General features: G+C 42.1%; 1 protein-coding gene across 2 annotated transcripts in view; it reads right to left on the bottom strand.

Moving 5' to 3' along the window:
* Positions 1–16,840, bottom strand: part of AS3MT (arsenite methyltransferase) — a 171,589-nt gene that overhangs the window by 89,116 nt on the left and 65,633 nt on the right. For both annotated transcript variants that reach the window (XM_029610283.1, XM_029610284.1), the window contains 5 exons: positions 15,836–15,972; positions 10,510–10,579; positions 9,096–9,177; positions 5,329–5,457; positions 130–272 (listed from right to left, as the gene is read on the bottom strand). In XM_029610283.1, the coding sequence (XP_029466143.1) occupies positions 130–272; positions 5,329–5,457; positions 9,096–9,177; positions 10,510–10,579; positions 15,836–15,972 (561 nt within the window). The remainder of the gene's footprint in view (positions 1–129; positions 273–5,328; positions 5,458–9,095; positions 9,178–10,509; positions 10,580–15,835; positions 15,973–16,840) is intronic.

Here is a 16,840-nt window from a genome sequence, read left to right as displayed (position 1 = left end):
TCTGAACCAAAGTTTGTATGAGAATGAAATGAAAGGCCAGGTGTTCTAGTTATAATCACAGTAGTAAGGACGCTAACAACAAGGGCAAAAAAGTCTTAACATTTTACAAGCAGATGGGTCTTCCTCTACCTTAAATGTGAAATTAGCATCAAAGTGCAGCTCTTCCTTGTGTCCAGTGATCCCTCCATTATAAATAGCCTGGTATTTTCCTTTTGTACTGCTATTTCGGATTTTGAACAGACGAAAAGTTGCAGAAACAAATCTGTGGTCACCTAGAAAAGATACACATTAGATTTGTCACATGCATATGTTCAGAAATGCAATGACTGGGTTTACAATAATCCAGAACATACAAAGGGTTAAAGAGTACCTCTCTTCAAAACAGCTCACTGCTTAACACCTTAGCCAAAAATATAAGATTGTTACCCTTGGTTAAAGTAAAGTTGGAAAAAAATGGTATGATTCTCTGGGCAGGTGCTAGAAGGAGGGCAAGCAACTCCAGTCCTGGAGCTCCGCAAAACAGATCTGGTTTTCAGGATGTCCACAATGACTGCATGAGATATATCTACATGCACTGCCTCCATTGCATGCAAACATATCTCATACATACTCATTGTGGACATCCTGAAAACTAGACCTGTTTGTGGCACTTGAGGATTGGAGTTGCCTGTTCTTGCCCTAGAAGAATCTAAAAAGAAGAACCAAAGAGTGGGAAGAAGGAAGAGCCGTAGAAAGGAGCTGTGAAGACAGAGGGGCAAGCAGCCACCATGGAGCAGAGGAACCCTATCTAGCTCCCATGCTGGGAGGTTCATATGGAACAACTGTTTTTGGAAGCTCCATCATGGGAGGATCTATTTGAACGTCTACCATTAGAAGCGCAAGAACTATGGGATGCCTTATTTTGATGTATTACATTTATTTTTAGATTTTGAACTTTATAAATGTAAATGTTTTTTTTAAAAAGCGCATTACCTAGAGTTCTTTGTTGGGCAAATACATGTCAAACTGGGTCATGCTAGAGGTCCATCAAGCCCAGCATCCTGTCTCAGATATGGTCAATCCAGGTCACAAGTACCTGGTAGGATCCCAAAGAATAGATCCAATCCTTGAAATAAATAAATAAATGACCCTATCAGTAAAGTAAAAAATAATGAGGGGGAGGGGGTATTTTTTTATTTTTAGCCAAGTCGGTAGAGCTGGATGAAACATGGCAAGATGAAGCTGGTACAGCTTAGAGTGGAAGCTAACACTGCTTTGCATTAAGGAGGTGCACAGAAGCAAGGGGGGAGTCATCTCAGCTCTGCCTAAGGATATTGCTCCCAACATGTTTGTGTTATAATTCACCTGCTCAACCCAGACATTTTCCCACTTACTGTTTCCCGTGGAACTCAGCCTGTGTTACTCAAATGTTACCCTGATTGCAACTCACCTTCAGCCCATCTTTGGGAAGGCGAGCAATTAAATCTAAAATCTAACTGAAGTCAGAAGCACAGTAGTTATAGGATTTGACTCTATGCCACAGAGAGGAAGAGTTCCTTTACTTAAAATGCACTGGACGCATGGTAACAGACACAATAGGGTTTGAATTAGCGCAAGTTTGAAGCTAGTGAGCAGTAGCGCCAATTGCTTCAGTGGAAGCCTTGATGATTGACGCTGCTGCTTACAAGTTTTCAGACTCGTGCTCATTCAACTCCTCTATAAGAATCCTAAAACTGATCCCACAATCCCAGGGTCCCCACTTCCCTTCATAGCTGCCTCCTGGGCCTGTCTCTCACGTACTCTGCCAGGTAGGAACGATTTAAATGGAAAGTTATCCAGCCACACAAGGCCAGACCGCTTTAGATATGCTCTGAGGCTATCTTAACTGGATAAAACCGAAAATCAGCTAAATTAGCCAGATAACATAGGGCCGCCCCAAAATGCCTTTTTTTTTTTTTTATCTGGCTAGATTTTAGCCAGATAATGACTTATTCAGCCAAAATCTAGCCAGATAAATGGCCCAATATTCAAAATCTTGCCATTTAGTCAGATAACGTCTAAGCTAAATGGCTTCATATTGACCCCTTTATTTTTAGGCATTTCATAATCCATGCCGATGACACAGCCTAGCCTGCATATACCTGCATTGTTTATAAATCATCAAATACATGAAATTGAATGTATTTGTTATTTAGCAGAATTTATTTGTTATTTAGCAGAAATGTATTTGTTATTTAGCAGAATGTATTTGTTATTTAGCAGAATTCTGCTAAATAACAAATACATGAAATTGAATGTATTTGTTATTTAGCAGAATGCCGCTGCTCGTTTAATTACTAACACTGGACGGCATGAACATATTACTCCAGCACTCATGTTCCTACATTGGCTACCCGTATCCTACAGAATTACTTTTAAAGTTCTCTCACTCATCCACAAATCAATTCACAACCAAGAGATGCAATGGTTTTCTGATCAGCTCATTTTTCACACCTCCAACAGACCAATTAGAAATATTCACCAAGCGAAATTAGCTGTCCATCCTCTAAAACACATCAAACATGTTTCCACCAGAGACCGCTCATTCTCCATAGCTGGTATCAATATCTGGAACAACATGCCGTTGGACCTGCGTCTTGAATCCAGTCACAAAACTTTCAAACAAAACCTTAAAACATGGTTGTTTGAACAAGCATTCACTCTATGAATCATATCTAACCTATAATTCAGCTATCCAATATTATCACTCACCTTCACCAGGTTCTTATCCTAGCCAGTTTTATTTATCATACTGCTAATCCATACCCCCCCCCCCCCCCCCCCCCCCTCTGTTATTCAATCCTGGCTATTGATGTTAATGAGACTTTGGTCCTTCCTTGGACAGTTAAATTTGGTCCTTCCTTGGACAGTTAATTTTCTCCTGCGTAATACTTGATTATGAATATTTTATGGTTATTATAGTTAATGATGTTAACATATTACCCATGAACCCAATGTTTCTGTAAAGCCTGTTGCGGTTCAATTTTTTTTTTTTTTACTGTTTTTACTGTTAACTGTTATATGTAAAGCCTGTTGCTAATTTATTGTTTCACTGTAAACCGAGGTGATGTATATCTATACGTACCGCGGTATAAAAGAATCTATAAATAAATAAATAAATAAATAAATTTTGTGAGTTATCATCATGTCACAGGAAATTTAAGATTTTTCTTACTTACATAATCAGCTCGGAAATGAGCACACCGACTGGAGACTTTAACAAAGATCAGGACTTGTTCTCATATCCTACAAGTTTTGGTCACTACTATGGTTATAGCCAACAAATATATTTTGATTAAATGGTTTGATAAGAACCCTCCAGATCTTCGTTAATGGCTGATGAAGATGTATGAACTGTTAGACATGAATACAATTGCATCTTCAAATGGAAATCATGCATTTGAAGATTTAATTTTTAAGTGCTGGATAACCAATGAGACTGTCCATGGTAGTGATTACAATATGCAACTCCTAAGATAGATGTTTTTAACTTGAACACAGTACATCCATTAAGTCTCAATAAAGAAATACACAGGAATGTGTTTCTGTAAGTGACTGAAAAAGTACATGGTTAATTGTCAGTCTAATGACTAATGAATAACGATGTGGCGATCATTTCTAGTTTCTGACTGGTCAGCATCCAGTCTCCCCTTTTTATAACAGCATCTTGGTCTGCCATTTTGAACATTAATGAGACAGTAGTTGTATCCTTCCATTAGTTTTAAGTAAAATTAAGAGATTGTTCATTACTTTTGTTCTCTATATTGAAGAAACTTAGTCCCTGAAGCAGGCAAGCGACTTGCAGTAACACTGGCGGGGTCAGGTTATGACAGCTCATCTCATACAGGAGGACCACAGCAAGTGCCTTTTTGATGGAGGGAGATTTTTGGCCATGTTAAGCTAAGTGATTTTCACATGACATCTGTTTATGATACCTGTTCTTTAGGAGTGAACACTCTGTTAAGCTAAAACGTTATTTGCTTAAGAAAAGATTAAGCATACCGACAGAAAACAGACTTTGATATAGTAAGTGATTAGAGTTTAGTGCAAGTTTAAGTCAAAGCCATTTTGAGCATAGGTTTTCTGACTGGACGGCACCATTTTATGATACCATGACACTATTATAATAAGAATGAACAGTAGAAGAAGTTATTCATTCTGTGAATTGTTGGGAATGAAGGGTCACTAATTGTATACTGTGCCTCTCTCTCGCTTTATAATAGAGGTTAAAGCAATTACTGGCTCCTTCCAGGGAGAGGCAGGAGACATGACTGGCATCAGTCAGTTTCTTAACTCCAGCTGTGTCAATTGCTTTCTGAATGCCGGGCCTAGGTATCTGACTACGTTCAGTAATCCCTGCACATAAAAGGAGAGGAGGGAGCTGGTTCATTTCTTTAATATGACTGGAAATATCGCTTGCTCTTATGGAGGTTTGATTCCTCCAAGGATACAGAAAGAAACTTACTGCAATCATAAGCATTACTGGAGTCTGAACCTGCAATGTGCTGCAACTTTCATTGGCTGGTGACAGATGTGGTGGCTAAGTTTCATAGGTTCTGCCATGATGGTCACATATTAGGGCACAGCCCACTGCATGACTACTGGTGTGGTCCTAATCCACTGGGCAGACTTCTCTTGGATAAAGGCTGGAACAATTATTACTTCAGTGGTGTTAAAAAAAACATTTATTCATTAGTATCTAGGATAGGATATGGCTCCATCATGACGGTGCTGCCCACGATAGCATAAGGCTGATGAGAAAAAAGGCTGGGAATGGGAAGAATTAAGAGAAACAGAATGACTGCTGGGGTTGGGGGAGACAGAGAAAGAGTGACGGATTTGCTGAGGATGAAGAGGAGGCAGTTTATGCAAGTCAAGATTCCTGCTCTCAAAATATTTTGAAGAAAGAAAAAACCATGAAATGGCTCTTCTATTTTGAAAGGTTGCAGACCCCTGGTCTAGGATGTCACTATATGCCACATGACTCCAGTGATTGTAGATAATAATGATTGGCCCCTGTGGGCCTAGCTGCTACCGCCATATCTACATCCTTCATCTGCCTCCTCACTTAGGAGATTAATAATTTTATTTGCCTGACCACAGCCTTGTGTAAATCTGATTGCTAGCCAATATAAGTTGTGCTATGACCCTGGCCTACTTCTCCAGCTTGTCTCTGGCCTGATATAAAAATGCCTTCAAAATAGGTCTTTGTTGCATAAGTGCTATAAGTAAGGGGGAGAAGGAAGAAAGGAAAGCCAAAAATAAAAAGTTCACACTTCCAACGTTTAATCAAACAAAAATATCTAATACCAAGAATGCTTTCCAGCTCCACGTTGTTGACCGTTACAAGCCTGGCAGAGACCAAGCGTATACTGAACCCAACTTCTTTTGCAATTTTGACGAGGTCCTTCCACCATATTGCTCCTCCAAGGCATTCAGCTAAAAACACAGAGAAGCAACAAATACAGTTAAATGACCATTTCCAAAATGCATAAACTGCCTCTTTCAAGAAGCCTATAATGAGGGTTACTTGAGCCTCATTAGAACTAACTGGAATACACTTTGCTTCTGCTCTGAGCTAAGAGGGAGGTCCCTTTAGCCAGCTAATAGCAGAACCTTTTCTACTTCAGTTTAGTTACTTCTCTATCCATTATCTTGTCAAATATAAATGTGAGAGTTCCTTGCCCATTGTAGCCATTCGTATAGTGCTGCAAACGGTTTTTCCAACTAGGGACCTCTCCCTCAGAACTAGATCTCAAGTTCAAAGACTTCTCATTGAGTAGAAAGCAACTCTCATGCTGTTGGAGATGGAGGGTTGTTTCTTGAAGATTTTGAAATATAATCAACTTTGCCTCACTATCCTAATGCACCATACTGGCAAAACCAGATATGTCTCCTACTGACCATACACTCACACAAATACAGAGTAATAAAGAAATGCACCGTAATGGTAGATGCAACAAAGGATACTTGATATTTGCCATTTTAGATGTTACGGCCCCCAAGTTAGTTGTTATATTACATTTTTATGCCACTTCCTCCAAACAAGAAGTTTGGCCTATAGCAATTCATAAGACTAGTACAATAATCAATACTACATTATGCTAATACAAGACTGCAATAAAATACATCAATAAAACAAAATCTAAAATACATCCTTGGCATGCAAATACATCTCCTTTATATACCATAGAGCATAGTGAGGAAATAAGGGTAAGTAGAAGACTGCTTGGATTGGAGAAAAATGTTCTAGTGCACAAATAAAATGTCAATGGAGATAGCAGGCAGCTACAGGCGATTAAAAAATCAGATTACTCCGCAATGATTGAGAAGGCATTTAATAAACCAACTGAACTTTTTTAAATATATACAGTAATTACATTTTTGAATACTAATTTCCTAAAATGAGGGATTACCTAACATGGTGGAATGTTATAAGCATTTTATGAATTATTTTTTCAGAAAATGACAGTCCTCAGGCACATTACCAAGCTATGTAAGCAAATCTTATCTAATATATTAGTGTTAGGATCAAGCCTGCTATGCAGCCTCCCTGCCACCAGAGCCCCCCATGGAGCTACACCTGCTCTCGCTCTAGCCATACCCTCCATGGGTTCATGACTCAGCAGGGCTTGGCCTATTTAGCCTTGCCTCTTGCAATACCTCTTGCCTTGTCATCGAGTCTATTTGGCTCCTTGTCTAACCCTACTCTGTCTTGCTTTCCCTGTGGCCTTCCAGTTCCGTTCTGCCTAGCCCTGTGGCCTTCTCAGGTCTTCTGCCTAGCTCTGTAGTCTTCGGGTTGCCTGCTTGTGGCCTTCTGTGTTATCTGTCCTGTCTAGTCCTTGCTTATTTATGTTTTGTCCTTGCCCTGTCTTTGGCTGTCTGGCCTAGCCTTGTCCCTGTTATCCGTTCCCTATACTGCCAGTGCCTTGCCTTGTCCCAGCTGCACAGCCTATCTAGCCTAGTTCCACGTATGCCTAGCCCTTGCCTCAGTCTCCAGTTCTGTACTGCCTCAGTCTCCAGTCTCTGTCTCTAAGTTCCAGCCTGCACCTTGATTCCAGCTGTAACCTAAATCCTGCCGTGCTCCGGTACATACTTTGGTGCCAAAAGTACAACTCAGTGAAAATGGTAACGACAATATCTACAAAATATATAAGGTGAAACAAGATAAAATCCCTCTGATGTAAATGTTTGAAACACGGTTCCATGTCAGGGAGTCTGTCCTTAAGATATGCATAAGATAAATGCATTTTAATTGTATAAAATTTAAAAAATTAAAAATGGACCCTTGGACTGTGATTAAATAAAAGGCAAATGAAGTTAGTTTATTGCTGGGAGTGTCTAGTATGATGGCCACAATTGATAATTATTAAGGAGTGGGGTAACATACATAGCCAGAGGAATTAACTGCAAATTTGATATCACCAAATAATTTCTATTATTTGAACTAATGAAAGGAACAAGCGGCATTGATTTGTACAATGCAGTCTCAGCTGACTGGGCTTCTTCAAAAATATTCCCATATTATACAGTTGGTTCATAATGCCAGCATTGTGGCAAACACAGTGAAAGAATTATCTCTGTTCTAAGGTTCTTACAGTTGCTGCCTGTAACTTATCGTTCGCAGATTAAGATTTTGTGCTTGCTATTTAAAGCTATTCATAGCGCCAGTGCAGGGTATTTGCATAATCATGTTTCTTTATATTCCCCTGCTTGGACGCTATGATCATCTCGGAGATTTTTTCAGTGAAAGGTTGCTTGGCTCAAAGTAATGTGTGATAAGGCCTTCAGTTGTTTGGGTCCGTCTTTATGGAACTGTTTGCTGTTGGAGATAAGGCTATAGCAGGACTTTCATGGTGTTTACAGGGCCATCATGTCCGCTTTTGGTTATCATACTCCTTGGTTTTCATCTGTGTTCTTAAGCCAGATAGATGGGATAATTAGCTTTAAATCATTTTTTTGGCCTTTAGGGTCACATTTTTTGGGATGGGATAAATTTACTGGAGACATTTTATTCTTGATTTTTTATACTATTATATTTTTATTCGATTTTGGTTTGCATTATTGACATTTATGATTTTGTAATGCATATTGTTCATGTTTATGTCAGGGTATTTTAAAAAAGCATGCATTCACGCCATGACCAGTTTCAGCCTTTCATGCACCAATTCGCCCAGTGTTAAGCTAGATCCTCAAAACCATTCTCATTTAATAGCCTGCACTCCCTCCAGTTACCCCAGACCCTTAAAACCCCTCCAAAATGTCTGTTTTTTTAATTTTACAACTTATTCCTCCCTCCATAGCAGAAGTACATTTTTGCGGCAGTGGACCTGAGTGTGCGCTGGGGCATGTAAGTATTTACACGCACATCTCTAGGCCATGCTCCGAGATGCCCAGGCCCTGCCCTTTTTAAAACTGAGCGAGAGATATGTGCGCATCTGGGGGGGGCTTTTAAAATATTGGTGGGGGCGCGCGAGTCTGACGTGGGCGTGCATGCATCTCCCGATTTTGGCGCAGGAGGGCCCTGTGAGCCGCAGCAGTCACCCCTCACGCCATTAGCAGCACTCTGCAGCAGGCACACCGCCAGCAGCCCAGCCTTGTTCTTAACAGCACAGGATGCTGCCCATGACTGCCGCCTCTCTAGCTCTCCACACAGCACAAGGGTCCACTATCATTACACAGACGCATGTTACTTTCCTGGCAGAGATATGTGGTATTGTACAAGCTGTGCAGCTTCTGCCACATGGTGTATAAAACACAGGCATAACTTTGTGTGCATATACTTGTATAGGCATCTACTGACTTATGCACACTGTTGAAAATTACCCTCCCTGTGTATATTTTATATTGGCTATGCTGTGCTAGATGTGCTGCAGCATACTGGGAATGATCTAGCATGTAAAAAAACCTAGAATGAATAAATAAGTAAAATAAGCAGTTTTTGTCACTGCATGTCTCTCAGAACTTCCTGACTTTGGAACCACATCTATGCATCCTTAGCACAAAGGTTATACTCTCCTAAGCCAGAATACCTTCTTCTGCCCTTTTGTTAGTGTTATTTCTTTATTTTTACCTACCCCACAGAACTTGGTGCTTTCTGACTTCATCGGGAAGGTCAACGTTAGCATATACATCACTAAAATACATCTCTCCCCCATCCTGAAAAAGAACAATACTTTCTTAGGCAGTCTCACCAGAGACTCACAAGTCCAGAAATTCAGGGTAGAAACCGAGATAGGGAATGAAAGAATAAAATAAGGCCAAATATGATTCTGAACCATCTTCCTAGCAGTCGTGCTCCCTGCCTGTCATGTGATCACTATGATGTGAGTGTAAGCACACCAGACAGTCATCACTTACTTGTGCCATAAAGTGATTACACGTATAGTTATTACCATGTCTTCTGCGACTCAGATTCACAGGTCCTAAAATGCCTCATTTTATGTAACTTCCAGAGGATCCTCTCTCTTGCCACAGTTCCCAACTTATGGATCTTCTCACACCACTGTTCCCAGTTACACATTCCCTGAATGTCTTCTCATGCCACTGCTCCTAGTTAAAGGGTTTCCTAGGCTACCTTCCCACTACTCACAGGCACGTGTTTTCCAGGCTAACTCCCTCTCCAGCATTCCCAGTTGCAAATTCTCTGGGCCATCTGGGTCCCCACTACTCCATTACAAGTTCCTTAGGCAATTTTACCTTCTCACAACTCCCAGCCCCCTTGCTATCTTCTCTCACTATAGTTATATTCTGTTCACTGTACACAGTAACGGATGGGAACCATCCACAGCTGGCATGTATTGATATCAAGGCATTCTGCTGACATTCAGTAATCAGATTTCACTCTTGCAATTTATGGATGTCAACAGCCCCTTGCTTTTAACCGGTTAGGGTGGCGATCCATCCATTATCCTCTGTTCATGGGACACTGAAACACAGTCCTAACCGTCATCAAAACCTTCAGTCGTAGGGCAGGCTCCATGACAGTGTTGCACCGCCATACAGAAGACCCAAGTTCAATTCCCAGCATGGGTCTTTCATTCTCGGGGGGGGGGGAAATGAGGTGATCTGCAGGCAGTGCTCACAGCCCCTGGCAGGAGGGATTCCTAATCATTGCACAATGGTGACACCTGGTGGCTGAATTTAAGGACCATGACTGCAGAACTTCAGAGAAGCCCTGGTGTGTGGCCCCCGGCTAAGGGCTGTCGCTGCAATGATTGGGCGAAATGAGTTCAGAGGGGATATAAAAAAAGAGGGGTAAACCAAAAAGCCTCAAGTTGTAATCAGCTATTCAGGGGTAGTGAAGTCATTCAGCTTCTAGCGAACTTTCTCCTACTCTACACTTACAAACCATCTGAACACTCCGTCCAAGATCCTGATGAACATTACTTGTTAAAATGGGCAAAAAATACAATCCTCCGCAGGAAGGAATAGTAGTTAGCTTAAGATCCTACTTTTAAGGTCTAATATTGCTTAAAACATGGACTTTACCTTTAGCACACGATATGCCTCCTCCAGCACTGTTTTCTTATCAGGAGCCAGGTTAACCACACAATTAGAACTAAAGGACAAAAAGCAGAGCAATCTTACAAAAAAGTAAGAGAACGCAATGTTACCTTGATTTGTGAACATGACTAGGATTTAACGATGAAGATCTGTTTTATTGGTCAGTCTGTCAAGCATTGCCAATTTTGAACTAGCACTGGTCTGCGCTGGATGTCTCTGAGCGACCCTCAACAGCTTGTCAAGCCTACATTGGGCTCAGGCTCACAAAAGGAGCTGGCCAGGATTGGCTTAACTATAGGGCTTCCTCTCTTTCTTTTGCTTCCTGTGGCACAGAAGATATCTTGGACGGGCTCTGGTGTTCCATTTTCATTTGTAAGGCTGTCTAGGCCTCCCTACATTCTCAATGCTAGAAATTTCCACCAAAGGGAGAGTTCAAGGGTATAGCCCAAAGATGTGAGTGATAGTAAGGGTTTATCCCCTATAGGAAGGGTCAGTGGGCCAAAAGTTATAAGGCGGGAACTTCTAGAGTCGCCAGGGTGTGGATGCCCAGAGGCTGGGAGGCTATAGGTCTCCTAGCTCCAGGAGATGAAAGAGCTCTGATCTTTTCTTTGCATGTGAGAAAGTGTGGGTTCTTTTCCCAACTGTTGGAGCGGTTCCAGAAGGGACTAAAGGAGATGTGCCAAGAGAGTTAATATTTGCAAACAATGTTTATTGCAATTTCCTATTTTTGGGTCTTTCAGCAAGTACCTTGAGATCCCTTCAAATGCTCCAAAACTCAGCAGTGTGGTTACTTTCAGGCATAAAATAATGTGAATACATCACACCGATTGTGTCATCTTTGCATTAGCTCACAGTACAATAGCGGATACAACACCAGGTACTTACAACAATTCATAAAATCATAAATAATGAAGACAGATTATGGCAGAGAACAATAAAATCTGCAAATAAAGGTCTGCTTGATGTACCTTCCATCCGCTGAGCCCATCTCACAGAAGTACGAGAAAAGGCCATTTCAATACCTGGCCGAAGCTGTGGAAGACTAGGCTAGAATTCCTAAGAACACAGAAGGCCTCGAAAACCTGGGTTTTTCCAACTGCTTTTGGTAGAATTGATGAAGAATCTTGACCTTTTAATGGGATTATGCACTCAAGACAATTTTAAAAGCGTTGCTCACACAAAAATGCCCACATATGCACATATGTGGGCCACGCGCAATCCATGCGGATTTTAAAAAGCTGCAAAATACTTGGGTATCTACCAGTGCACACATAAAGAATAAGGGGTTGGAAAAGCGGCATGGCATGGGCATCCCAGGCAGGGCCAAGATTTACACATGTAGCTCCAAATTTTAAAACCGGAATCCCCAGTGCGTGAACGCTAGATATCCGCGTCACTTTACTGCTGCTCCTGAGGAGGAGCGAGTCTGCATCTCAAGTTTTAGAGCTTACAGAACAGGGTGAAGGATCCAGGACAACTGGGGAGCGTGCAGGATGAAGAACTAGAGAAGGTCTGAAAGACCTCACTATTGACTGGACAAACTGGTGGACTACTTGCAAAACTGGGAAAGCGCTTTGGACAAGCATGTTTTGAAATTCGCTGACATATGCATGTAAAAGCTGGCAAGGTCCTATGGAAGACACATCCACACTAGCTGTGCTCGAGTAACCTCTTAAAATTAGGAGTATTCTTACATGTGGTTTGTGCATTTTAAAACATACATACGCACAATTAAAAATTCCAGTGTATCCTTGCTCTTGCATGCATGTTTATTTATAAATCCACCTCACTATATGTAATGTAGAATACAGCCCGCCCTCCCCCCAGACCTGAAGATAGCGGTGACGACGACACTGGATTAAGACCAGGTAGGCCGGGACACCGATACCTTCCACCTGCCCCGGGGACCACGGCGGGACTCTAGGAGCTTTCCAGCCCCCCGGAACAAGGAGGGAGAGGAGGGACCTGCTGGCGCCACTGAGGCTCCCCGCCCACAGCCCACCCTCCCCCCCAGACTGGAAGATTGTGGCGATGATGCCAGAGACACATGCCCTTGCTGCGCGCACGAAGGAGTGTGACAAAGGAGCTTGCCCCTTTGTGCACCCCTTCCCGTGTACACATGCACGCCAATGGCGTACACATGGACGTGCCAATTTTATAACATGCACGTGCCGGCGCGCCCATGTTATAAAATCCAAGGGCCGCGCACACATGCACGCCGGATTTTATAATCCGCACACATATGTGCGGGTGGTGTGCACAAGGGGGGAGGGGAAATTATGCAACCTCCGCGCGGCGATGCATTCAGGCTGACCCAGTTCCCTCCCCCCTAAACTCCCTCTCTCTCTTCTCCTCTCCGCTCCATCCCCTAAACCCTAATTTTTTTTTCTTTGATTCGCAACTTACTTCAGAGTTGCGCGCGCCGGCCAGCTGCCGGCACGCGTTTCTTCAGGACAGCCAACAATCACGCTGTCCTGTCCCAGACCGTCCCCCTGCCCCTCCCCTCCCCTTCAAAGAGGCCTAGCACTTATTCGCAACCGGCCTTTACGTGTGTGGCCGGGCCTCTTCGAAAATTCATCCGGCACTTGCAAGGCCCAGCCATGTAATTGTAGGAGACTTTAACCTACATGTTGATATAACACCAAAAACCACAGCATGTGAAATCATTTTAGATACAATGGTAGCAATGGGATGGTCACAATATGTAACCAACCCCCACTTCTAAAGCAGGTCATATCCTAGATGTAATATTTGCCAACTACAACTGTTTAATCAACACATCCCACAAAATATTGCCCTGGTCTGATCACCAGCTAATAAAAGTGGACACAGCCCTCCTGAACACTTAGCAAACAAAGTTCATTAATAACCAAATCTTCACCTTCACAAAAAAGATACAACCGGATGTACTTGAAGAAGCAATTAAATAATCTAATTAATTTTAATCAAGCTAATGCCTCCTCAACTTTTGACTCTTGGGAAAAATTCATCAATGATACTGCAGATAACCTAAGCCCAATACAGACAAAAATGTTCCATAAAGAACAGAATAATTCTAAACAAAAGAAACCATGGTACAATGAGAATTAAGACAAAACAAACAGAAAAAATCTGAGAAACAATGGCAAAAATGCCCGTCTGTAGAATCTCTAGGAAAATACAGATCCCTCCTAGGAAAATACCATACACAAATCAATAAAGCAAAAAAAGATTACTATGCAAAACAGATTCACAGAGTCATATTTAACTCCAAATTACTCTTCAAAATTGTCAAACACTTAATCAAGGACTTATCTTCCTCCACATCAAGTAACTACAACTTCTCAAAGGATGCCTGCAATGAATATGCCACCTTCTGATTAGATAAAATATATAGGTTAAAAACACAATTTTCCACTTACTCAGCAATTAAAGAACCTGAAGAAAATCCTGGGCAGCCTAAATGGAATGCTTTTGACATAGTAACTAAACTCAAAATAAATCAAATCAGTAACAAATTAAGCCAGCTAAACATCCACGAGACCCAATTCTGGCAAGTTCCCTTAAAATAGTACACAGCATAATCACTCCAACAGTAGCAACCATAATCAGCTACTCGCTCTCAGAAAGAATGGTCCCCTATGGGGCGAAACAAGCTGTGATCAAACCAATCCTAAAAAATAAAAATGGCAGAAGTGACGATTAGGACAATTACAGGCCAATCTCCAACCTGCCTTTTATTGCTAAAGTTCTAGAAAAAGCAGTGTTATCCCAAATGGAAAACAACCTAGAAGACAATGATATTCTATACCCAAACCAATTCGGATTGAGAAAAGATCGCTCGACTGAAATAGACCCTTTACTACAGGGGTTTGACAATGATCAGTCTTATTTCCTAGTTCTATTAGATTTAATAGCAGCCTTCGCTACTGTGGACCATACCCTGCTATGCCATCAGATGAAAAATATTGGACTAGAGGGAAGTGTTCTAAAATGGTTCTCCTCCTTCCTAGCAGATAGGACATTCCAAGTCAAACTGGGCAACCACTTCTCTGACACATTCCATATCGATACTGGGATCCCCCAGGGCTCAGCACTCTCGGCAATACTTTTCAACATTTATATGCTTTCTTTTTCTACACTACTAGCAAAACTAGGAATCAACTTCTTCTTCTACACAGATGCCACAGTTTGTTGAAATGCAGCCCGTCTCGGACAGCACTTTGGAAAAGTATGTGAGGTCTATAATTCTTTGTAAGGAATTGGACGGAATTGTAATATCTATGACTTCGGCACTGTGGGAAGTGGTTTTGACCAAAGCGAATCTGATTTATGGTCTTGGGACCTGCATCTCACATAGACATTTGGGGCCGGATTTTAAAAAGGGTACGAGCATAAGGTACGCGCGTAACCATTTTAAAACGCCCCTGTGCATGCCGAGCCTATTTTGCATAGGCTCAGCGGCGCGCGCAAGCCCCGGGACGCGCGTAAGTCCCGGGGCTTCGCAAGGGGGGCGTGTAAGGGGCATGTCGGGTGGGTGGGGTGAATTTCAGGGCGTTCCAGGGGGTGTGTCGGGGCGTGGCACCGGCCTGGGAGTGTGGTCGAGGCCTCCGGACCAGCCCCCGGGTCGGGTGATGGCGCGCCAGCAGCCCGCTGGGGCGTGCAGAGTTACGCCTGCCAGAGGCAGGCGTAACTTTCCCAACAAAGGTAGGGGGAAGGTTTAGATAGGGCCGGGGGGTGGAAGGAAAGTTCCCTCCGAGGCCGCTCCGATTTCGGAGCGGCCTCGGAGGAAACGGGTAGCGCGCGCAGGGCTTGGCTTGCACAAGTTGCACAAATGTGCACCCCCTTGCGCAGACCGACCCCGGATTTTATAAGATACGCACGGCTACGCGTGTATCTTATAAAATCCGGCTTACTTTTGTTCGCGCCTGGTGCGAACAAAAGTACGTGCGCACGTAGATTTATAAAATCTACCCCTTGATGTTTATATCTATAATCATGGCAGCAACACGTACATTCATTATGGATATCCTGAAAACCCAACGGATTGGGGGTTCTCAAGAACAGGGTTGAAAACCCCCATTTTAGATAAAAGTAGCTGATAATCTTTAGCTTCACCAATCACAATCTATGTATTACACTTGATCTAAGAGGAATTTTCTCTCCTTAAAATGCACAGGACTAATGGCTAAGTTAAACCATAAAACATTTTCAACCAAATTATGTTCGGTCTCTTAATGGGAGCTCGTAATCGGAGATGGCACAAACAGTCAGTTTACTGACATATAGAAATCAATATTCTGACTTGAGCAATTTAGTTAGAGTTACCCACATGATTATATCATAGGTATTATCCTTAAGGCCTGCATCTCCAAGCTTTTCAATGTATCCATGAACGAAGTCCACATTGGGCTGCTGGAAGCCAAATTTTTGCATGTGATAGCCAATGTATTTCTCTGCCACCTCGATCTACATTGCAAACAAAATACAAAATAAAAACCTCAAATAGCAGACATGTAACAGAACAATCAAAAACTTTCTCCCTTACTCTAAGGGTCTGTATTGGAGCACAGACTCTAATATGGTGTGGGGAAATTCATCGGAACAATTTTGGTTTAAAGGACGAAGAGGTGGCAATCCTGGATATTAAGAGAGACGATCCGGACGTGAAAGGAGACTGATGCCTTCGGTGACGTAAGTTCCGGTTTCGGGTTTAAGAGGATTACTTTGTGCGGTATGCCATTTCAAGAATATACGCGGCTTAAAGAGGCTGGCGTGGAATCAAGACGAACACAAAAGCCAGGAGGATATGAAGGTGAAAATCGCATCATTCAACATGGGAAGACGCTTTTAGAAGTAGATACTGAAGGAAACCCCCTGAAGCAGGACTTTCTGTTCGAAACACGTGCGTGTCGGGAGATCAACCAAGATTGGATCAGATGAGTATTATTGTTCCTCTTGTATCTTTGAACATTGCGATAAAGCGATAATGAATAATTGACTGAGACTGGGAAGTAATAATAAGTTTTAATATAAAACAAAAATCTCAAAAAATGATGTTATAATTAAAGTAAGGTGACCCCACACCATATTAGAGTCTGTGCTCCAATACAGACCCTTAGAGTAAGGGGCCCACATATGTACTTGACTAAAAATGTATATTAGTTAAAATTGACCTGTGGCACCATCGATTTGTAATTGGGGTATACACATTGGGGTACACTGGAATACAGTGGTTTGTGGGTGAAAGGTTGTGATTGATATCGTGATATTTAGTTTTAACACAGATACAATGGATGAGACAAAATTCCTTGTCCCATGTGAAATTCACTGTTAG

This window comes from Rhinatrema bivittatum, chromosome 7, assembly GCF_901001135.1.
Source record: "Rhinatrema bivittatum chromosome 7, aRhiBiv1.1, whole genome shotgun sequence".
Lineage (NCBI taxonomy): Eukaryota > Metazoa > Chordata > Amphibia > Gymnophiona > Rhinatrematidae > Rhinatrema > Rhinatrema bivittatum.
This window is presented reverse-complemented; position numbering and strand designations above follow the sequence as displayed.